At 37.6% G+C, this 24,041-nt stretch overlaps 1 protein-coding gene across 3 annotated transcripts in view; it reads left to right on the top strand.

The window, feature by feature from the left end:
• Positions 1 to 24,041, top strand: part of CCDC57 (coiled-coil domain containing 57) — a 260,478-nt gene that overhangs the window by 116,174 nt on the left and 120,263 nt on the right. For 2 of the 3 annotated variants that reach the window (XM_021000949.2, XM_021000948.2), the window contains exons 10-13: positions 136 to 270; positions 16,236 to 16,458; positions 19,701 to 19,801; positions 23,595 to 23,795. In XM_021000949.2, the coding sequence (XP_020856608.1) occupies positions 136 to 270; positions 16,236 to 16,458; positions 19,701 to 19,801; positions 23,595 to 23,795 (660 nt within the window). The remainder of the gene's footprint in view (positions 1 to 135; positions 271 to 16,235; positions 16,459 to 19,700; positions 19,802 to 23,594; positions 23,796 to 24,041) is intronic. The other variant, XM_021000950.2, reaches the window with a different exon arrangement.

Raw genomic sequence — 24,041 nt, 5'->3', positions numbered from 1 at the left:
GCTAGTTAAGTGTTTCATTGCTAAAAACTTCAGGACAAAGAGAAATGGTCAACTTGTTAATCATTCTTATATTGGTTATTTACCCTCATTGTATCACTGTAGGAATATTCTGTGGTTTGTTTGTTTTTTTCCTAGGTTGCTGCCCAGCTTCAAGAGACAGAGCAGAAGTTATGTGAAATGAAAACAGTATTGAAGGCTATAATCTTTGAAAGAGATCAAGCAATTCACACTCTCAGTTTGCATGGTTTACTTCCTGAAAAGGAGAAAAAGGTCAGAACATCAATTAGCATCTCCTTACTATGTGTGTCAGCGTTTGGCATAGTTGGCTAACCTCTGGCTTCAGATGAATAGTCACTTTTCTTTGTAGCCTTGACTTATAGGCAGCCCTTCCAAGATGACAAGGAGCTGTCATTGGCCTAAACAGTGCTAAGATACATTTTTCATCTATTTCTCTTTAATCCCTCATGATTAATGGATTGAAAAAATGAAAATTTATTAAATGCATGTGCCAAATACTTTGCTAAACCTTTGGGGAAAAAATAGAACAGTCCTTGCTCTCAAGGAGCTCATATTCTACTTAGGGAAGAAAACACATAAAAGAAGTTTGGCTGCAGGGCAGATGGAAAGACCTGGACATCTTAGGGGTTCAGTGAAGGGGAAGATATCTGGGCACAGAGATTATGTAGGTAGTTAAGATGATAGTGCTGGAGGATGGCAAGACCCTAAGGCAAGACATGTGGTAAAGCCTAGAAAGTCTTAGGCATCAGTGGCAGAACAAACAGTAAGGCCTGGTGATCTTCCATCTCATCAGAAGGAATGAAATTATCCAAATCTAGTGACCTTTCAGCCAACCTGAGTCTTTACCAAGTTTAAATGGTTTCTTTATTGAATTTAGAAGTCACTTAGTGGCTACACAGATAAACTACTCTGATCAGCAGCAAGTATCTTTCCAGACGCCTTTATCTTGGTATATGAGATCCAGTTCACTTTTTCCTTCACGGTCAGCAATCAGCTATATTAAATGTTCAGTATGTATTGCTTCATCTGTTTCTAAAGCAGTATCATTTCCTTTTTGCTTGGCCTAGTTTGATGTTTTAGTTTGTTTCCTTTTTCCCCCCCATGGGAGAATTTAGGTAGGTGGTGCAGTGGAAAGAGCACTGGGCCTAGAATCAGGAAGACCTGAGTTCAAATTCAGCTTCAGACACTAGCTGTGTGACCCTGGCAAGTCACTTAGCCCTGTTTACCTCAGTTTCCTCATTTGTAAAATGAACTGGGAAGAAAATGGCAAACTACACCAGTATCTTTGCCAAGAAAACCCCAAATTGGATCACAAAGAGTTAAACACGACTGAAATGACTCAACAACAAATGGATGAATTTTACAGGACTCTTCTGTTTTTACCCAACTTCATTGCTTTTATCCCATAACATTACCTTCTCATTATTCCCTCCAGATCTGGAAGGAAGCTTTTATATCTCTGGAATATAAATAGGACTGAGAAACCTCAGGAAACTCAGTCATTTTTTTACAGTGACCCCATAATTGTACCTTTATATCCTTGTATATGGTGAACTGGTTTATGGCGGGATGCAAGGTGGTAGGGCGGCACTGGTGGTGGAGGATCTTTGTATTGTCCAACCTTCCCTTAAGGGTTTTCATAGTAGCCTAATAGCAATGTGTAAGTGTCTAATTGTTATGGCAAGTTATGTGTATAGAGTAATTAACTCTAATACCTTTAGGCAATGGATCCAAACTGTTTTGATTGTGTGCCCCTTAACATGTATGTCTTTTTCTTACTTATAAATTGCATACAGATAATTCTGTACTAATAATTATGTGTATTATAAAACAGAAAAATAGAAATTTTAAAGGAATGAGATAAAGATGAAATAATATGTGATCCTAAAGTCAATAGGGAACCACTGGAAAGTATTGAGTCAGACCAAATATTTAGGAACATCATTTTGATGGCTCTACAGAGAATGTATTGGAGTAGGAAGAGACTTGAGGTAGAGAGACTAGGAGTCTGTTGTAGAAGTCTGGATGAAAAGTGATGAAGCCTGAACTAGGTGGAGGCTTTGTGAATAGAGAAAAGGGAATATATGGGAAAGGTGTGGAAATAGAAATGGCAAGGTTTGACTTACCATAGTAAGATATGTGAAGCAAGAGAGAGTGAGGAATCAGTGAATCTGAGTAACTGGAAAGATAGTGGTTTTCTTGCTGGAGATAAGGAAGATCAGAAGAGGGGTGGATTTTGAGGGGAAATATAATGTAATGATATCTGGATCTGTTGAAACCAATATGTATCTGCTCATACTATGGCATTTTGTCCCACCAAAAATAAAAAGGAGGGAAGTGGTGCAGGGCTGTTACCAACTCATAGCACAGAGCCCCCTCTGAGGGGCATTAGCCATAACCACAAAGTGATCTGGAAGAGGACTGAATTTTCTCCTTGGCACCTGTGCAGCTGCCATTGTGGGTACTGTGTAGTAGTTGGGTTATAGTTCTGTCGTGAGGGCCACATTGATCTCCCCTCCATGCCCATTTGAGAAAATGGCTGCTAGCTTTGAGGGATTGAGGGAAGGGTTGGGGGATAACAATAGGTATGATTATGTTAAAGACAAGCCTCAAAATTGACTGGTGGGACAAGTTGTGGTGTATGAATGTAATGGAATACTATTGTGCTATAAGAAATGATAAGCAGGCAGCCTTCAGAAAAACCTGTAAAGACTTGCATGGACTGATGCTGAGTGAAGTGAGGAGAACCAGGAGAACTTTGAACATAGTAACAGCTGCATTGTGTGATAACTAACATTGATAGACTTAACCCTTCTCAGCAATGCAAGGATCTAAGACATTTCCAAAGATCTCATGATGGAAAATGCTATCCACATCCAAAGAAAGAACTATGGAGTTTGCATGCAGATTGAAGCATACTATTTGCCGTTTTTTTCTTCTGTTGTGTTTTGTTTCCTCTTTCTGCTGGTTTCTCCTATTGGTTCTAATTCTTCCTTACAACATCACTAATGTGAAAATGTTTAATAGGAATGTATATGTATAGCCTATATCAGATTGCACACTGTCTTGGGGAGACAGGTGGGGAGAGAGGAAGAGAAAAATGTAAAACTCAAAAGCTTATGGAAGTAAATGTTGATAAATCAAAATAATTTAATAAAAAATTTGACTAGTGGAAAGATTGGATTCTCCCACCCTCTAATTGATTGATCACATTTCCCTTGAGGTCATTTCACAGTGCCCCAGAGGGCCTTGACCCTTACTTTGGACACTTGTACCTTAAAGAAATAAACTAATATCTCCTCAAGATATACTTTTCAGTTTTGAAAATCATACTCTTAGTTTTTCTATCTCCAGAACACAGGTGGGATTGAGAAATCTCAGGAAACTCAAGTCATTTTTATTACAGTAACCTCATAATTACATTTCTACATCCTCTTAGGGTAAACTGGTTTATGGCATAGTCATAAGCCATATAAAATTTGCAGATTACTGTCACTAACAAAAACCTTAATTAGGGATGAATCAGGTTATGCAAGAAGGCATGAGAAAGGGGAACGTGGAAAGCACAAGTTTACTCTGGAATTGATCATTTAAAATAATTTTATTGTTTTTTTAATGATTTAATATTTTATCTTTCCACAGTTGCATGTAAAAAAACTTTTTAACAATTGCTTTTTAAAATTTTGGTTTCCAAATTCTCCCCTCCCTCCCTTCCCCCACTTATTGAGAAGGCAAGCAGTTTGCTATAGGTTATACATTTGTAGTCATGCAAAACATATTTCCATATTAGTCTCATGTTATGAAAGAAAAGACAAAAAAAAAAGCAAACAAGAAAAATAAAGATAGCAAAGAAAAATATTCTTTGATTTGCATTCAGACTCCATCATTTCTTTTTCTGGAGATGGATAGTATTTTTCATAGTAAGACCTTCAGAATTGTCTTGGATCATTGAATTGCTGAGAATAGCTAAGACATTCATTTACAATTCTTCATCATACAGTATTGCTGCTACTGTGTACAAAGTTCTCCTGGTTCTGCTCATTTCACTTTGCATCAGTTCATGTAAGTCTTTCCAGGTTTTTCTGAGAGCATTCTGCTTGTCATTTCTCATAGTAAAATAGCATTCTCTCACAATCATAACACACAACTTGTTCAGCTATTCCCCAGTTGATGGATATCCCCTCAATTTCCAATTCTTTGCCACCATTAAAAAAGCTGCTATGAATATTTTTGTACATGTAATTCCTTTTCCTTTCTGTTTTTTTCTCTTTTGTTTACAAACCTAGTACTGGTATTACTTGGTCAAAGTGTTTTCATGGCTTTATAGCCCTTTGGGCATAGCCCTAAATTGTTCTACAGAATGGTTGAATCAGTATACAACTTTACCAACAATACATTAGTATCTCAATTTTCCCCAATCTCTTCCAACATTTGTCATTTTCCTTTTCTGTTATATTAGCCAATTTGATAGGTGTGGGGTGATAAGTAAGAATTGTTTTGATGTGCATTTCTTTAACGAGTAGTGATTTAGAGCACTTTTTTCATATGATTATAGATAGCTTTGATTATTTCATGTGAAAATTGTTTATATCCTTTAACAATTATCAATTGAGGAATGGCTCATATTTTTATAAATTTGACTTAGTTCTCTATATATTTGAGAAATGCAGCCTTTATCAGAGAAACTTGCTATAAAATTTTTTTGTCACAGTTATGATTATTCTGTATTTCCCTCCATCCTCTTTTCTTTCCTATCTATCCTATTCTCTCTTTTTCATCTGGTCCATCCCCAAAAGTATTTTGCCTTCTGTCTTTTATCTCCCTTGATCTGCCCTCCCTTCTATCAGCACCCTACCTCCCTTCTCTTATTCCGTTCCCCTCCTACTTTGCTGTGGAGTAAGATAGATGTCCATACCCAATGGAGTATGTAGGTTATTCTTTCTTTGAGCCAGTTCTGGTAAGAGTAAGGTTTAAGTGCTTTCACCTACTTTCCCCATCTTCCTCTCCATTGTAAAATCTCTTTTGTACCTCTTTTATGTGAGATAGCTTACCCCATTCTACCTCTTCCTTTCCCCTTTTCCCCAGTGTGTCCCTCTTTCTTACTTCTTAATTTTATTTTTTTAGATATCATCCCATCATAGTCAATTCATACCCATGCCCTCTCCTTCTAATTGCCCTAATAATGAGAAAGTTTTTAGGAGTTACAAGTATCATCTTCCCATATGGGAATGTAAACTTCTCAGCAATATTGAATCCCATAAGATTTCTCTTTCCTTGTTTACCTTTTTAGTCTTCTCTTGAGTTTTGTATTTAAAAGTCAAAATTTCAATTCAGCTCTAGTCTTTTCATTAGGAATAATTGAAAGTCTTCTGTTTCATTGAATATCCATTTTCTCCTCTGAAGGATTATACTCAGTTTTGCTTGGTAGGCAATTCTTGGTTGTAATCTTAGGTTTTTTCTTCCAGAATATCATATTCCAAGCCCTTTGATCCTTTCAGATAGAAACTGCTAAATCTTGTGTGATCCTGACTGTGGCTCCATGATAGTTTCTTTTGTTTCTTTCTGGCTGCTTGCAATATTTTTTTCTTGACCTGGGAACCCTGGAATTTGGCTATAATGTTCCTGGGATTTTGGGGATTGCTTTCAAGGGGTGATCAGTGGAGTCTTTCAGTTAGCATTTTACCCTTTGGTTTTAGAATATCAGGGTAGTTTTCCATTATAATTTCTTGAAAGATGATGTTTAGGCTCTTTTTTTGATCTTAGCTTTCATTTAATCTAGTAATTCTTAAATTATCTCTCCTAGATCTGTTTTCCAGGTCAGTTGTTTTTGCAATGAGATATTTTGCATTTTCTATTTTTTTCATTCTTTTGCTTTTGTTTTATTTTTTTCTTGATGTCTCATGGAGTCATTAGCTTCCACTTTCCCAATTCAGTTTTTAAGAACTTATTTTCTTCAGTGTACTTCCTTTTCCATTTGGCCAATTCTACTTTTTAAGGAGTTCTCTTCAGAAAGTTTTTGTGCCTCTTTTTCCATTTGGCCAATTCTGCTTTTCAAGGTATTCTCCTAATTGGATTTTTTTTCTACCTCTTTTACCCTTTGGCCTATTTTGTTTTTAAGGTGTCATTTCCTTCAGTATTTTTTGTGCCTCCTTTACCAAGCTATTGATTCTTTTTTAATGATTTTCTTACATCACTTTCATTTGTCTTCCCAATTTTTCCTCTACCTCTCTTCATTGATTTTTAAATTCCTTTTTATACTCTTCCATGGCCTGAGACCAATTCATATTTTTCTTTGAGGTTTTGGATGTAGCAGTGTTGATGGTTTTCTTCTTCTAAGTATGTGTTTTTAATCTTCCTTTTCACCATAATAAATTTCTATAATCAGAATTTTTTTCTGTTATTTGTTCCTTTTTCTTGCCTATTTCTTAACTTTTAATTATGCTAAAGTGAGGCTTCTGCTTCCAGAATGGAGGGTACACTTTCCCAAGCTTCAATATTTTTGTGCAACTATTTTCAGAAATAATTCTAGGGACCTCTAAGTTTTCATTTCTTACAAGGTGGTGTGTTTTAAGGAGAGGTGTGTTTACTACTCTCTTGATATGGGCTCAAGCACTCTTTTCCATCCTGGAACTGGGACTATGTCTCTGCTCCCCTGTGGCCACAAGCTCCAGTGTGCTAGTGTTCCTCCTCACCATGGGAATGCCACCCAGGACTGTGACCCAGATCCAAGTATAGGCAATGCAACAGAGTCCTGCCCCTAGTGCCAGCAAAGAGACCCCTGTAATCTCTTTGTGACCAGTTACCCTCTGTGGGCTGAAAGCTCTGGAAGCAGCTGCTGCCACTGATGATTTAGTCACTCCCCAGGCCTGCTCTTGATTTACTAAAGCATGACCTGCATTAGACTGAGCTCCACTCTCACCACAGTGCAACAGATCTTTCCTGCCAATCTTCTAAGTTGTTTTGGGCTGGGAAATTGTTTCATTCCATCCTTTTTATGGGTTCTGCTGCTGCAGAATTTGTTTTGAGGCATTAGTTGAAGTTATTTGGAGAGGAATTTGGGAGAGTTCAGAGGAGTCCCTGCCTTTTCTCCACTATTTTGTCTATGCCCCCTTGATATTTTTTACATCACTTACATTTTCAAATACATCCTTTCCTTCTACCCAGCCCCCCAAAAAAAGCCATCACTTTTTACAAAGATATAAAAGAGAAAAAAAACAGGGTACCAAACTAACCAGTGTATTGAAAAAGGTCAACAACAGATGCACATCCAATAGTCTTCCATCTCTGCAAGTAAGTAGGGAGATAGCTTCTCAAATAATTTCTTCAAGGCCAACCCTGGTCATTAGAATTTACAGCATTCAGTTTTGATTGTTTTGTTTTGTTGTTGTTCTTTCCTTTTATATTATTGTAGTCATTATGTTTATTGTTTTCCTGGTTTTGCAAATTTCTTTACTTCCAAAATTAAAAAAAAAAAGGAATCATTCACCAGATATAGAGTAACACTGAATCTGCAAGATCTGAAGATAGAACCCTAATAGAAAGTTAAAAAAAAAAGATACCCCCCCAAAAAAACCTTCATGAATTAACACCAGAAAACTTCAACACTTAGAATTTCCATTTAATATCCCATTCCCTGGCTATCACTACATGTCTATCATAGTAAGCATAAGCAAGTTTTCAGGCTTTTGCGACTCAGCTTCTAGCTATGGTGATCTCTCATGATAGTGATTCAGTCTAAACCCTCCCTTCTTCCCCAATTCTGGAAGAGGGAGTAGATACTCTACCCATCTCATTGAAGTGAATATGTGTGTTGGAGGAGGGGGACAGCCCATGGGTGGAAAGACTGAACAAGATGGAAGACTTCTCAGAGCCACAGATTATCAGGGAATGATAGAAAGAGTACCAGAAATCCAGCAAGGATTAGTTCTCTCCTCTTTAGAGCTAACTTAGGATAGGGACCCAAGCAGACCCCATATTCTTCAACAGGAAAAGGCTGAAGTAGCCCAGCTACATAGAAGTCTATGCGTCCATCAGTGGAAAGGGGAGGAATGAAAGAGGAGAAATCCCCAAATAAGTGATAGGAAACACAAGAGAAAAGCTGAATAAAAAAGTAGCTTATAGGTAGGTAAACTAATACAGAGGATCATAAAATAAAAGGAAAAATAAAAATTTACAAATTTTGAACAAGTATTATAATATATAAAATCTCCTTTAGGGTATTACTGCAGATATCATAGATTTGGTCGGTCTCCATTGGCCAGCTGCTATCTCAGGTTTTAGAGGGTTGTCCTATGGTTTGCACTTCAAGCATAGTTCACAAGTACCCACCAATGTACTTTCCATTAACAGTCAGCTAATATATACAGTTAGCTCTTAGCAAAGGCATATGCTAAGATGGCATAGTAAGAACAGTAGCTACACAATATTCCCCTCTTCTTCCCCCACCTTAAACCTGGAGCAAACTCTCCTACAGATACACATTGGAAGTGAAACACGTGTGGGAAACACATATGACTAAGATAACTCACAGCTGAGGTTCTGCAGGACCTTAATGTCCTTTCTTTTTTTCCTTTAGGATTATTTTATTAAATCATAGATGTACAACAGCTTCTTAACTCTACACATGCACTTAAATTTTTTAAAGGAAAACATTGTGTCTTATTACACCGTGATCCTGGCTAATAGCTTTTCAAACTTTGAGAAAAATCTTTAAAAAGAAGGTTTCATATGTCATCTGAAACTTACAAATTTAACATTATCGAAGAAGGAATGCTTATACACTCTTACAAAGACCACTAGAAAGAAACCACAATTAAAAAGCTAAGAAACTGTCTCAAAGGCATTTTTGGTGTTTTTTACAGTCCTTCCTCCACAGTAAGGTAATGTTATTAAATAATCCAATCCATTCACAAAATGGTTCTCTGTATCTGCACTGGTGTCTTTTGTCATATCACTGCATATTTATGCATGACTAAGATAAGAGTTTCTTTAATATTGTTTTTCGATAACCTAAAGCTGTTCTGTTATCTCTGGGCTCCCATCCTCTCCTATTTGTACAGTGAAGCCCATGGACAACAGGCAGAAACCCTCAGTAGTGGTTCCTCCCTCCATAACCCCCACTTCCTCCACTGCCCCCAAGACCATAGTTCCCTCCACCATATGGTCCCTGCCATGTTCCTGCTGCCTCCAAAGTTTCCACTCTTAATTGGGCCATAGTTTAAAGGCTGCTGATTATAGTTTCCAAAATCATTGCACTTATATATTTGCCTCTTCCATAGTTGTCATAACCACCTCCATAGCCCTCTACCCTGGTTTCCATAGCCAAGTCCTCCACCACCATATCCTCCTCTTCCTCCTCCATAACCAGGACTACTTCCAAAATTGCCACTTCTTGGTTCCCCTTTGTATCCATTGTGACCACTTCCATATCCATCAGATCCCCTCTAAAATTGCTTCCTGGGGTTGGTCCAAAATTTCCACTGCCACTACAGGAATCCCCAGAACCAGAGTTTCCCCCTCTGTCACTTCTAGAACTCTGAACTTTCTGCATCTCTTGTCTAGATAAAGCTTTTCTTACTTCCTCTCCTTTCTCTCTTCATAGAGTCCTCAGGAAGTTCTATCCTGGATATAGTATCTCTCCTGGGTAGATGGCTCAGCTAGACTCTCAGAGTCTGCTTCTCTCATAGCTAATGATTGCCAGAGGTGGTCCACAGCCAACTTTCTCTGCTGCCAGAGACTCCTATTTGGTATTTATTTTCTTGATTCATTGCTTCCCTGAAACTTTGTCTGGAGAGTGGAGAATGGTTCTATTCTATTCTGCCATCAGGGAGCTTTAAGTTTAGTGATAAGATGGAAGGTTTAGACAAGTAGGATGGTATTAAATGCACAGGGGAGGCGAAATAGAGACTTAGAGACTCAGAGGGGAGGGGATCACTTATATCTGAAGGATCAGAGAAGAGGAGGTGCCACCTGTGTTAGGATAAGAGAGAAAAGATGTCAATAGGCAGAAATCAGAGCTTGGAATAGCAGTCTGTTCCATGCACAGAGGAAAGACAGAAAGTAAGGAAGGTAGGATATGATTGGGGATGTAAGTATTTCAGTAAAGGAGAATATAATGAAATATGGTTGATTGGAAGGAGAGAAACGTAGGTTGAAGCCAGATTGCATAGGACCAGAGTGCGAGTCAGGTTGGAGAGCCTATGGGTGAAGATCATTGGAGTAGAATAAAAGTAGTATTGTCATCAGAGTGTGCTTCAAGCCATCTGGAACAGAGGCTTCATAGTAGTGATCAGGGACTTAAGATACATAAATATTTGCTGGAAATATCTCTTTGCCCCAAGCAGAGCAGCTAATAATATTTTGACTTGCTTTAATGATAATTTTATTCTTCAAAATATTTCTCAACAGGGGAAAATTCTGTTCTGCATCTGATTCTCTCCAATAAGAAAGAACTAGTTGCTTTGGGGTGGAAATAATGAAAAACCTTGAGGAAGGTGGTCACTAAGAGCTAGGTTATCTTAGAATTTGTGGAGACAGAAGTTAGGAATAGTCTGACACATACTCTACACTTCAGGAAAGCAGATTTTAAAGAATTCAAAAAAAGGGGTAAGTAGCTTTTCCAGGGATAGAGACATTTCTACATGCTTTTTTCCCCAGTCTAGGTCTCCCCAACTTTTTCCCAGGTTGGATACTGAGGACTGAGCTTACCTGCACAGTGAAGGATCTATCTTCAGAGTTATGAGAGCTTGAGTTCAGTTTCACCCCTATAACAGGGAACCTGGGCACAGAGGCCTTAGCCTTTGTTTACCTTTTCTAATGATTCACTAATCTTGAGAGCAACCAGTATCAGAGAGGAGGGTCTGTTGACCAGTTTTGGCTAAGAATTCAGGAATGACCAGAAGGATATTTTGAGCAGTCAGTCAGGCCAAGCACTTCTGGGAGAGGGATTCTTGTGATCTTGTGGTCGCATACATCTTTGCTACAGAGGATACTTCATACTATGTATCTAATATACTGGGCAGCTCTTCTCCAAATCAGATTTCCCAACAGAGTTTTAAAAGTCCCTCACCTCTGTTTAGTTGGCCATGAAAGTTTTTCAAAGAGCAATAGGTGTAGTCCAGAGCTTCTATTAGGAGTCTAAAACAGCACCATTTATAATATTATAATATATGTAATACATAATAATATATATTAATACTGTACTTGGCTTTAGGCACAAATCGTCTAAAAACAATGTTATTCTATGGATAAACATTTCTAGCTAAGAAAGAGAAATGATCAAGCTGTTATAGTTCACCCATGTCCCCAGGGTTCTCTGTACCCTAGGAGATTTGAGGTAACATTTCTAGGACTTTTGACCAAGGAAAAGATTGCATGTACAGTTGTAATTACCATTTCCAAATGCTCACCCAAAAATCTCATTTCTTCCTGTACGATTGAAAGGAAATTGCCTCCTTAATATGGAAATCTCTTCTGAATAATAGAAGAGAGTACTTCCCTTTGAAATCATTAAATCCTTAATGATTTCTTGTAATACCTTATCTAGATTCTTTTTTTAAAAAATCATAACTTTCAGGAAGCCCAACACTCTTTTATTGTCTCTCCTTGATCTGTTGTCTAGATCAGTTGTTTTTCTGATGAGATGTTTTACATTTTTTTTTCATTAAGGAAAATTGCCCCAAAGCTCTAGAATGAGATTTAATCCTAAGAAATTTTTAGAAACCCTATTGATCACCACCTGAAAGAGATCCCAAGATGAAAACTCACAGGAACATCTTAGCCAAGTTTTGAAGTTCCCAGGTTAAGGAGAAAATAATACAAGCAACAGGAAAGGGTAAAAAAAAAATATTGTGGAGCTGCAGTCAGGACTGAATCTAAAAAATAAAATTGGGTAGGGAGAGATAAAATGGAGCAATTGTCTCATACAAACAAGGTATGAATGGAAGAACTGTTACAGTGGAAGCTGGTGGGGGTGAAGGGCTGGAATCTTTTTCTAATTGGAACTGGGTTAAAAAGGGAATAGATATACATATCTCTGTGTGTGTGTGTGTGCACATCTAGAATGGTATAAAAGTCTAAATTTGTAAAGAAATAGGGCAAGGGGACAGGATGAGGAAGAGACTTTTAGGAAGGTATTAGATCTAGAAGTAGGAGGGTAGGGGAGAGGATAAGAGAAGAATTCTTAGAGGGATGGATAGATTAAGGAATTGGAGGGTAAGGGGAGAGGATAAGAGAGGAATTCTTTAAAAAGGTATGGATTAGGGAGGTGGTGTTTAGAAGTAAATCAGATGTGAAGAGTGATAGAATGTGAAAGAGATGTGAGAAGGATAATAGAGAGGAAAAATAAGATGGAGGGAAATAAAAAAAACTAGTAATTACAACTTTGAATGTGAATAGGATTAACTCATCCATAAGACAGAAGTGGATAGCAGAATGGATTAAAAATCAGAATTTGACAACGTGTTGTTTGCAAGAGACACATTTAAAAATGAGAGATACAGGTAAACTACATTATGATAAAAGGTACCAATAAATGAAGCAATATCAATATTAAACCTATATGTACCAAATGCTACCAAATATAAATTTTTAAGGGAAAAGATAAATGAATTACCAGTGGAAATAGATAGTAATACTATAATAGTTGAGGAACTTTAAACTTCCCCTCTCAGAATTAGGTAAATCTAACTGAAAAAGAAGTAAGAAAGAAATTAAGGAGGTGACTAGAATCTTAGATAAGCTAGATATGATAGATATGTAGAAGGAATTGAATAGGAATAGAAAGGAATATACCTTTTTCTCAGCAATATATGGTACCTTTACAAAAATTGACCATATATATATATTAGGGCATAAAAATTTTATAGTTAAATACGGAAAAACAGAACTATTAAGTGCATCCTTTTTAGATCACAATGCAGTAAAAATTATATTCAGTAAGGGACCATGGAAACACAGATTAAAAACTAATTGGAGACTAAACAACCCAATCTTAAAGAATGAATGGGTTAAAGAACAAATCATAGAAGCAATCATGAATTTCATTAAAGAGAATGACAATGATGGGACAACATATCAAAATCTATGGGATGCAACAGAAGCAGTAATCAGAGGAAAATGTATATCTCTAAATGCTTATGTCAGTAAAATAGAGAAAGAGCAGACTAATGAATTGGGTATGCAATTAAAACAAAAAACTAGAAAAAGAACAAATTACAAATCCCAATTAAACACCAAATTGGAAAGACTAAAAATTAAAGGTGAGAGTAATAAAATTGAGTATAAGTAAATAAATCGGTTTTATGAAAAAAAAGATAGATAAACCATTGGTTGATAGATTTTTTTAAAAAAAGAAGAAAAAGGACTGTTGTATTATGTTTCTGACCTTCTAAATGAGTGAGGAAAGTGGTGGAGGGAAGAGAATTTGGAAGTGAAAATAAAAATTTTTTAAATGTTTCTGAAAAAAAAAAGCACGTACTTCAGAAGTAACAACCTTAAAGATGTTTCTTCATGAAAGATTTAATAGAGGTAACTTTTTTGGGCAATTATCTAATTAAAAATATCAACTAAGGCATAAAATAGATCAATCATTCAATAAATATTAAGTACCTGCTATGTGCCAGGCACTGTCCTAAGCCCTACAGATACAAATATAAGTTAAAAAAAAAGCAGTCTTTGTGTTCAAGAAGCTTATAATCTAACAGAGGGAGACAGCACATGAAAGGAAGCTGAAAGAGGGCAGGTGGGGAGGGAAAGAGGGGACAGAGGTACTCATGGCAGGGGCATGAGGGAAAAATCCAAAGAGTCCAAAAACAGTATAGATGGTGGGAAATGGGGAGGCATAGGCCGAAAGTGTTTCTCACTGTCATGAAAAATGCTCTCAAACACGATCCAGAATTATTCAAAAGAGTTTGACCTTCTACAGAAGAAAAACCAAGTAAATGAAAACTGTATAGTTTCCAGACTCTGTCGGAGGAGCAGCATACAGAGCTCATCCTTATGAACCTATAACTTAACAAAAAACTGCAGATAAAAAATTAACTGAGTCCAGAACTGAGTTTGGGAAGCTGTTTTTAATATTCTCATGCTTCTATCTAAAACAAAGTCTCATCTTTTACACATCAATGTTCTTAAAGTTTTGCTATATGGCTATGAGACATGGAATACAAAAGTACCCGAGAAACTTGTAATATCGGGTCATCCAAGAAGTAAAATGAATGTTAAGCATGGATAATTTGTAATATATTAATTGTGTCCCACTCTTCATGACTCCCTTTTGGGTTTTCTTGACAAAGATAGTGGAGTGGGGACAGCTAGGTGGCACAGTGGATAGAGTGCCAGGTCTGGAGTTAGGAAGATGAGTCTTCCTGAGTTTAAATCTGGCCTCAGACACTTACTCAAAGGGTTATTAGTTCTTTTTAATGGTTCTGGTATTTTTGCTTTTGAGTGGTACATGTGTACCAACACTAAGTGAAGACCCCTCAGAATACAAGACCCCCTCCCCTAGCCTTCTCCCTCCCATACTCTTAGTGTTAGCAGAAACTGCTGAGCCATAAGAGCATCCTGTCTATCTCATCCTCTAGCTAGTTATATGATCTTGGGTAAAAGGCTGCTGAAACTGTGAAGCCCTGAAAAGGGGAACATGCTGACATAATTTCTATACCTCTGTGTTCTGTCTGTTACTGGGGTAGTTTTTACACGAATAGATTGTACACCTGAGCCTCAGCCAGTGAGCCGACGGGAAGGGGGTTAGGGTGGGCTGCTGCGTTAGGGTCTATATAATCTTGCCTTAAACAAAGAGCACTTGCACTCTCGGGCAGCTTAGGCAGCACAGGGGTGCCCTTTCTCAAGAAAGTCAATAAAGAGATTTCTCCTTTTTGCAGACTTTTGTCAAGACTCTGACTTTTAATTTGGGTAGGTGGTCTCTGTCCCACACAGGTCCAAAAGACAAGGATGCATACAATTGAAAAATATTAAGGAAAACTTTATGATAGTAGTGTCATTGGAACTGAGCCTTGAAAGATGGATGTAGACAAGTGGCAGTTCAAAGAAGTCTTACAAGCAGAAACATTCTTTTTGAAAAATTTGAGTTCCAAACTTTCTCTCCCCCTCCCTCTCATTCCCCCTCTTTGAGAAGGCAAGCAATTGATATAGGTCATATATGTGCAGTCATGCAAAACATATTTCCGTATTAGTCATGTTGTGAAAGAAAACTCAGACTGAAAGAACAAACAAACAAACACAAAATAAACAGCAGGCTTCACTCTGCATGCAGACTCCATCGATTTTTCTTTGGAGGCGGATTGCATGTTTCATAAGTCTTTCAGTGTTGTCTTAGTTCTCTGTATTGCTGAGATGGCTAACTCATTCACAGTTGATCATATATGTTGCTGTTAATGTGTACAATGTTCTTATAGTTCTGAATTTTTTTTTAAAAACTTTATTTTTTTTTAAAGGCATTTGGGGTTAAGTGACTTGCCCAGGGTCACATAGCCAGTAAGTGTCACCTGTTGTGGTCTGAGGTCACATTTGAATTCAGGTCCTGCTGACTTTAGGGCCAGTGCTCTGTGCACTGTACCACCTAGCTGCCCCTGGGATATAACTTTAATATCAATTCATTATACTCTGTGGTCTAGGGGAAGACTCTTTGGGGCCTAGATAAAGGCTTACCTTGTTTATCCAGAGGATCAGATATCAAAGCAGTTTCCGTAGCAGCTAAGAATGGTTACAGTGTGGTGGTACAACATGACCTGAGACCAGAGGGGTTGACCTTAGGGCTCACATTAGGAAATAAGATTCTAGGTGCAATTGAACATCCCATCACAGCTGGAAGCAATAGTAACCCAGATACTATCTACCTTAGATCTGGATTATGTATTTAGTAACTATCTCAGACAATTGAAGTAAAAAAGATGTGGATGGGGCTACTAGGCATCTCCTAACTTGTACAAGCCAATTGGTGGTTGAATTTTTTATTTTTTTAGCTTACATTTATGTAGCACTTTAGAGTTTATAAAGGATTTTACATATATGATCTCATTTTTATCATGAACCTGTATTCTTTAAGCCCATTTAGTTGTATGATTTATTTTTCGTTAGTTCAGCTAGATTATGGGCTTTTATTTTTTGAAGGAACCAACTAGGAGAAAAAGGGATTTTTTCATATTTTTCAGGATACAGAGGGGTTCATTGCAAAAATTTGTTTGTTTGTTCCACAGGTGCTCCTAACAGATCACAGAATAAATGGAAGTAAAGGTTTTCTATCCAGTGAGATTCAGAAGCTGCAGGAACAAAATACAAACTTGCGTACTGCAATTGCGCATATGAGGAGGGAAATGGAGGCTCTAAATGATCGAGTCCCTTCTTTTACCAGCACTGGAAAGAAGATCCCAAATGCAATACCTTGTGATCCAGAGGCTACATCAGACACATTAATTTCTGGTAAGTTTAAAAAAATGAAAGAAAGATTTATACCATGTTAGTTTCAGAGTCATGGAGATAAGATTTACATTCTTTTGCACAGTTGCTTCAGAGGATGATGACTTTCTGTCAGAAAATAATCCCTGGGAACAGGTAGCTGGTTCAGTGGATAGAGCACTGGCCCTGGATTCAGGAGGACCTGAGTTCAAATCCGGCCTCAGACACATAATACTCACTAGGTGTCTGATTCTGGGCAAATCACTGAAACCAAGTGCCTCACCAAAAAAAAAAAGAAAAAAAAGAAAGAAAGAAAAGAAAGAAAATAATCCCAAGGCAAGGGGTTTTAGGCTAAGTTTCAGTTCCAGGGAATATGTTTTGAGTAGTGAGAAAAATAGATGGAAGTAAATAATAAAGAGGAATGAGTATACTATAAATATTTGTGTTCGTTTTGAAAAAAAAAAAAAGAATTAGAGTTTGAGTTACAACAAACTCACAGTATTGAATCCCATCATATTTTGTTAGATCCATTATTTTCTCTGTAGGAGTACTCTCTTCACTGAAGCAACCTCTCCAGACCTTCTTATCTTGTGTAGTGTGTGCGCGTATGCATTCATGTGTGTGTGCATGCATGTGTGTGTGTGAGAGTGTGTGTGTGTGTGTGTGTGTGTGTGTGTGTGTGTGTGTGTGTGTGTGTTTTCTGTGTCTTTCTGTAAATCTCCAGACAGGATGTACCTAATGTGCTAGAGACCTTTCTTTGGTTAGGATAATAAATTAGGAATACTAGTCTAAGTCTGTCTATCACTTCTCTTTCATTCTTACCACATGACCATCTCACTTTTTTCCCAATCATACATGTCTTCTTGTTTCATTCATTTGTAGCAAAAATGTCAGTATAAATATCTGTGAGCTTATCCACCCATTCATTGTTGGTTCCAGATTGACCTTTAGGTGCTAATGACTACATTAAGTTTATAGATGCTCAGAACTGTGCTCCTTGCTACTCAGTGCCCTTTCTAGGCACTGTGCCACCCTCACTACCAAAGCTAACAGGTTACCACAGACAGAGGACCTTGCTTTGTTTTTGTAGTTGGCTCCCTGCAACCAAGAACATTCATTACCTGGTGGTGATCCTGTCTTTACCAAACTCATACTTAGATATATTCTGCCACTAGGATTGTATTTGAAGCCTTTCCAGTTTGGTAGAACTGACCAGAGCTTGCATTTCATTAGCATAACTTTCAGGAATGAGGGAGATAGAAAGAGTATTGACTTTTGAGTCAAATCCTACCTCTGATGGCTTACCACTCCTGTGACCTTGGACAAATCAGTTAAGCCTACCTGGGCCTCAGTTTTCTCATCTATAAAATGGACTAGCACCAGATCAATCAGTAAACATTTATTAAGTGTGCTAGGCAGTGAGGATACAAAAAGGAGCAAAAAAAATAAGGCCCTGTCCTCATGGAGCTTACAATGTGATGGGGGAGACTATATGCAAATCAATACACACAAAGCAAGCTATAAACAGGGTAAGTAGGAAATATTTATCAGAGGGAAAGCACTCAAATTAAGAGGGATTGGGAAAGGCTCCCTGTAGAAGGTGAGATTTTGGTTGGAAGGAAGGGAGATCAGTTGTTGGAGTGGAGGAAGAACGTTCTAGGCATGGGGGACAGTCAAATTGAATACCTGGAGCCAAGAGATGGAGTGTCTTGTTTGTAAAATAGCTAGGAGGCCAATGTCATTGGATCAAAGAGTAGGTCTTGGGGAGGAAGGTATAAGAATACTGGAAAGATAAGAGGGAGCTAGATGATGAAGGGCTTTGAACACTAAATAAAACATTTTGTATTTGCTCCTGGAGACAGTAGGGGGAGCCACTGGCGTTTACTGAGCGGGAAGGTGATATGGTCGGACTTACATTTTGGGAAAATTATTTTAGTGGATGAATGAAGGATAGATTGGAATGTGGAAAGATTTGAAGCAGGCAGACCCACCAGAAGGCTATTGCAATACTCCAGGCATGAGATGATGAAGGCCTACTCTTTAGCACCTAACATAGTGCCTGGCACAGAGTAGGCACTTAATAAAGCTTGTTGATTGATTGATTCAAGGGAAATATGTCATCATAGATACAGATACAGCTCCTAGCAAAGTACCTTCTCTATATTCAAACAGATATGTGATCTCATTGATGAGGGCATATCTTCCAACAGTGCAGGTCAAGTCCCATCAATGAAAGCTTGTACAAAGCAGGTACTTAAATATTTAAGTGAATAAATTAGTAGACAAACAGCAGTTAAAGTTATTAAATATTCAGAATATTAAATATTTTGTACATATTTAGATAGGAAGAATATTTGGACCAAAGGCAATCCAACTTTTGTCTCAGAGAAAATGAACTTAAAGCTGGGCTTTGAATGATAGAGGAAGGAAATATAGCCTAGGGTGAGGGAAACTTGTGCAGGCATTATAAGCAAAGTATGAGAAAATAGAAATAGAAAAAGGATACTCATACGGGTAAAACGTTAATTTTAAACACAAGCTTTCTTGAAGCTTTTAAAGTTGCTTTTGTTTGTAGATAGCATTTATTTTTATGTTTGTGGGCGTATGTATGCATTACATTCAATCCCATGAATATTTATATGAAATTTAAAGCAGAAATTTAGAGCAATAGAAGAACTATCAGATGTTTTATATTCTCTCTGAAACCTCTCTACATCTCTTTTTAGATCTTCATTATCCACTTTTGATAGAGATTCTAATATTTAGTACCATATTCACATTTTGAATGAAAACATTAATAGGGTCCTCTAGTTTAATCTACGTTTTGAGAGTTATTATGCCCTGGAACACACTATACCAGATATTCAGTGGTATCTGAAAAGATTCCTGCTACCTCTGAACAAAGATTATTCCCTGGTACGTAGCACATCTCTAACATTCTGTGGATCTAAATTCTTATAATGAATTTAACTTTCAGGGAGATTAAACAATGGAATAAGTTACTAAGGGAGACTGTAAAGTAACTACCCCTAAAATACTTTCAAGAAAAGAGTGGACAGCTAGCTGACACGGATGATTTAGATATTCATTTTTCTTAAGGAAGAGAACTAAATCCTGTCTCTCAGTCTCTTTCATGTCTGTTGTTCTATATTTTACATATGAAACCACAAAGTGCAATGGAACTGTGTCCCCAAAACCTAATATTCTTAATAAGATTTGTAGTACTCTGTGCTCTTATTGCATCAGTTTAATCTTCTTTCCATCAGGCTCCTTGCTAGCTGATAAAGTTTCCATTGGGATGGCTTTGAAGAAGCTACAAGCCAAAGCAGTTCTTTTGGATTCCATGGTAACACAGCTCAAACAAAAGGTAAGGCCTTACCCTATTGAAGCTCAAAATCATTGAGTGTCTAAACAGAGTTGGAAAGTTTTTTCTTGGCTTGGACATAAAGTTGTTTTTGTTGTTTTTTTTTCTTTCTTGGAAATGTTTCTTTCTTTAAAATTCTATTCTTTCAATTCCAGACAGGAAAGAAGCCAACATCAATGTAAAACAGCCACATTTTGCCCTTCCCTTACTGACGTGAACAAAGTACTCTTCTTTTCATTCCTCTAATTCACCAACCAGTTGCTTAGATATTAGGAAGGGTTTTTTTTTTCCTAAAGACCAGAGTCAACGTAGGGCTTTAACCAAGCAAAGTAAATGTTATCCCTACATGGTAATTTTTTAGAAAATTCTTTGCATCAGGAAAAGAAATATTAGTAGGAACTAATTTTAATTAGCTAGTGAATAAAATTAGTTTTGAGTGAAGAGCAAGACCACTGAGTTGTTTTCTTGGCACTGCTTTCTATATTGGTAATCATCAAATTATTTTCCTTATTTGAGCCTATCTCCCTAACAATGAAATAACTTACCCCATTCTACCTCTCCCTTGCTTCTGCACGCAGTGAACTACTCTTTTAATCTTTTAATGTTACAGTTGCTAAGCCCTTTGTAATCCTGATTGTGGCTCCCTGATATTTGAATTGTTTCTTTCTGGCCACTCGCAGTATATTTTTCCTGGACCTGATAGTTCTGAAATTTGGCTGTAATGTTCTTTGGAGTTTTTATTTTGGGATCTCTTTCCTGAGGTGATCAGTGGATTTTTCAGTGCCTATTCTTAAGAAGAAGAATAATTATTTTCTTTGATCATTTCCTGAAAGATGTTATCCAGGTCCTCCTTTTGATTGTGGCTTTCAGGTAGTCCATTGATTCTGATATTGTCTCTCCTGGATCTATGTTTTTTTCCCATGAGGTATTTTACATTTGCTTCTATTTCTTCATTCTTTTCAATTCTTTGATTAATTCTTGATGTCTCATAGAGTCATTAGCTTCCACTTGGCCCAATTTTAACTTTTAAGGAGTTGTTTTCCTCAGGTAGCTTTTGGTTTTTTTGGATTTTTGTATCTTTTTTTCTGTTTGGCCAATTCTACTTTTTAAGCAGTTGTTGTTGTTGTTGTTGTTGTTGTTGTTGTTGTTTTCAAGCTGTTGACTCTTTTTTCATAATTCTCTTGCATCACTCTCATTTCTTTTCCCAGTTTTTCTTCTCCCTCTCTTATATGATTTTTAAGTTCCTTTTTGAGCTCTTCCATGAATTCTTTCTAGACTTGAGACCACTTCCTGTTTTGCTTTGTGGTTTTGCCCATAGGTGTTTTGACATTGTTGTCTTTTTCTGAGTTCGTGTCTTGATCTTCTTTGTCATCATCATAACTTTCTGTGGTCAGATTCTTTTGTTGTTGTTGTTTGCTCATCTTTTTTTGGCCTTTTTACTTTTTTAAAAAATTTGAGCTTTGCTCTTAGGGTGGAAGAGACAGTGTCTCAGGCTTCTTGTGTCAGGGGTACAGGCCCTGGCTGTTCACCTGGTGCTGCACTGATGTTACCCTGAGGCCCAGAGGAGACCTTCGTGTCTGGTGCTACACTGAGGGGGTAGGATGGCAGGTGGCTGGGGCTGCTGGAGGCCATAGGGGTCTGGGAGCTTACCTGGTAACGAGCCAGGATCCTATTGCTGGGGTCTGGCATGTACTGAGGCCAGTGGGATGTTTCTGCATTTCCCCAGGAATACACTGAAGCACATGTTAGTCTGGCCACTGGAGGTTGCCTGTTTGCCAAGGGCTCCACTGAAGCACATTGGTGGTTCTCAGAGCTAGAGTCCGCCCAGTCCCTGGCTGTACTGAGACACATGGGGGATCCTGGTGTTGGTGTTTGCCTGCTCCACCACACTGGGGCTCAGGATCTACCACTGGTTTGCTTGGGGAGAGGGGAGGGCTTGCTGCTGGCTTACTGGAATGCTTCCTGTCCTGGACTGCATTCTTCTTTTACCCAAGTGGGACAGACCTTTCTTGTCAATCTTCCAAGTTTCTTGTGCTCAAAGATTGTTTCACCTCATCTTTTTGCTGGTTCTGTTGTTCCAGGATTTGTTTTGAGGTGCTATTTTATGGTTGTTTGGCGGTGAATATGGGAGAGTTACAGTAATTTCCTCCTTACTCCTCCTTCTTGGCTCCTGGAAGTCCCACCAGCTTTATTTTTTTAAGGGAAAATGTACAGAGATGTAAGAAGTTTGTACAAAACATCCTTCCCAAAAGTTGAGGGTATGCTCTCTCATAAATACGAGGAACTATGGGCTCAAGTTTAAAAATAATGTGTGCAGTGGGGTAACTCAGTTCTTAATTGGATGAAAATCTTTTTCTCCCTTCCTTTTTTCTTCATGTAGTTTCCCTGAGTTTGATGTAGCTTTGTTCTGGGCCCCAAAGGTCAGGCCCCATATACAGTCCTGAGGCTCCCCTTTTCTTTGTCCTAAAGCGGTCATAATCTTTAAAGGTGCCTTTCCTCAGCTTGCCTAGTTTGTCTTTCAGCTGCAGGTTTGATGCCTTGTTTTTGTAGCACTTTTTGAGGTGGCAAAGAGTGGTAATCTGAAAGGATCAATTGGGGAATAAATAGCTAAACAAGTTATTATATATAAATGTGATGAAATACTATTGTACTATAAGAAATGATAAAGGGGATGATTTCAGAGGAACCTAGGAAAACTTGTATGAACTGATACAGAGTGAAGTGAATGTGAGAACAACTTATACAGTAACAATATGTTAAAGACAGTTTTGGAAGAATTAGGAACTTTGATCACGGTAATGACACTAACCATGATTCCAGAGGATTAATGATGAAGCATGCTTCACATTTCCTGATAGAAAAATAGAAGACTCAGAAAACAGAATGAAACATATAGTTGTACCACCCTGGACAAGTCATTTAACTTCTATGCCTTAGTTTCCTCCACTGTAAAAATGGGAATCATAATAGCATCCATCTCTCAGAGCTGTTGTGAGGCTCAAATGAGCTAATAATGGTAAAGCACTTAGCATAGTACTTGGCACATGGTAGAAGCTGTATAAATGCTGGCTTGCTAGCTAGTGGTAGTAGTAAGAGTCATAGTAGTTGTAATAGTAGTAGTAGTCAGTCCAGTCCTGTGCATATTCCCACTAGCTCATGCTTTTTAAGTGAAACATTTATATGCAGTTATCAAGATGTGAAAAATATAAATGAGGTCTTTAGTCTGCATGTTAAACCAAATTGAAAGGTCATATATAATATGTATATGCCTAAAGAAGCCAGGTCAGTTGTTGATTCTCACATATGTCATATGGTAACTTATTATATGGGCAAGTCTGTTACTAATGGCTTCTTTTTTATCAGATTATATGGAATAAAAAGCTAAAAATGTCTAAAAGAGATAAATAATAATTCTATATTCATTTCCAAAGGGTGCTTTTTGCAAGTGCTACCTTGATCGCTTCCTCACATGCTCTACCCCTGTTTCTCTACCACATGCTTTTTCAGTGACAGTTATTTGCCGCTCATTTTATTGCTTATGCTGCAATACAGATAGTACTAGACTTGAAGCTGCTAACTGTGTGACCCTGAGTAGATCCCTTAACTTCTCTAGGCTTCAATTTCTTCACCTGTTAAATGAAGGAATTGGATTAGAACTTTTGAGCTCTCTTCCAGTTAAATCTATGGTTATTCCTTCTTAGGTCATGTCCTTGATTTATGTTATCTCATATTTTCCTGATCTTTTCTGAAGCTGGGAGAGCTCCTTTAATAGTGTCTTTCTGATTTGGAATCCTAGGTGCAGCAGAAACCATTGGACATTGATGAGTTCCAGGGCCAGCTTTCCAGTCACCTAGATCAAGTACATTTAGAAATTTCAGGGCTACAAGAACAGGTAACTCAGCTCAAGATGCATTTCAGTACAGCCAAGAAAGATGCAGGGAAGATTTCTAACAAGAATCAACAGCAAATCCCTGAGTCTTTGACACTTGGAAAAGAGGTGAGTTGGTTAAAGTTATGCTCAATCTCCACAGACCCAACTCTTTGCATAAGATATTGATTATCTCCTATTGGAACTAGTGTGATCTACTCACTGTCCTCTCTTTCACTTTATCCCTATAAGTTTGTCTACAGAATTTTGTTGCAGAGATAATATTCTTTAAGCAGTTCTTAGGGGAAGTTTTATATCTCTGAATGCTTACATAACTAAAATAGAAAAAGAGGAGATTAATGAATTGGGCATACA

The sequence above is a fragment of the Phascolarctos cinereus genome, unplaced genomic scaffold (assembly GCF_003287225.1).
Source record: "Phascolarctos cinereus isolate Bilbo 61053 unplaced genomic scaffold, phaCin_HiC Scaffold_5;HRSCAF=322, whole genome shotgun sequence".
In the NCBI taxonomy this organism is placed as follows: domain Eukaryota; kingdom Metazoa; phylum Chordata; class Mammalia; order Diprotodontia; family Phascolarctidae; genus Phascolarctos; species Phascolarctos cinereus.
This window is presented reverse-complemented; position numbering and strand designations above follow the sequence as displayed.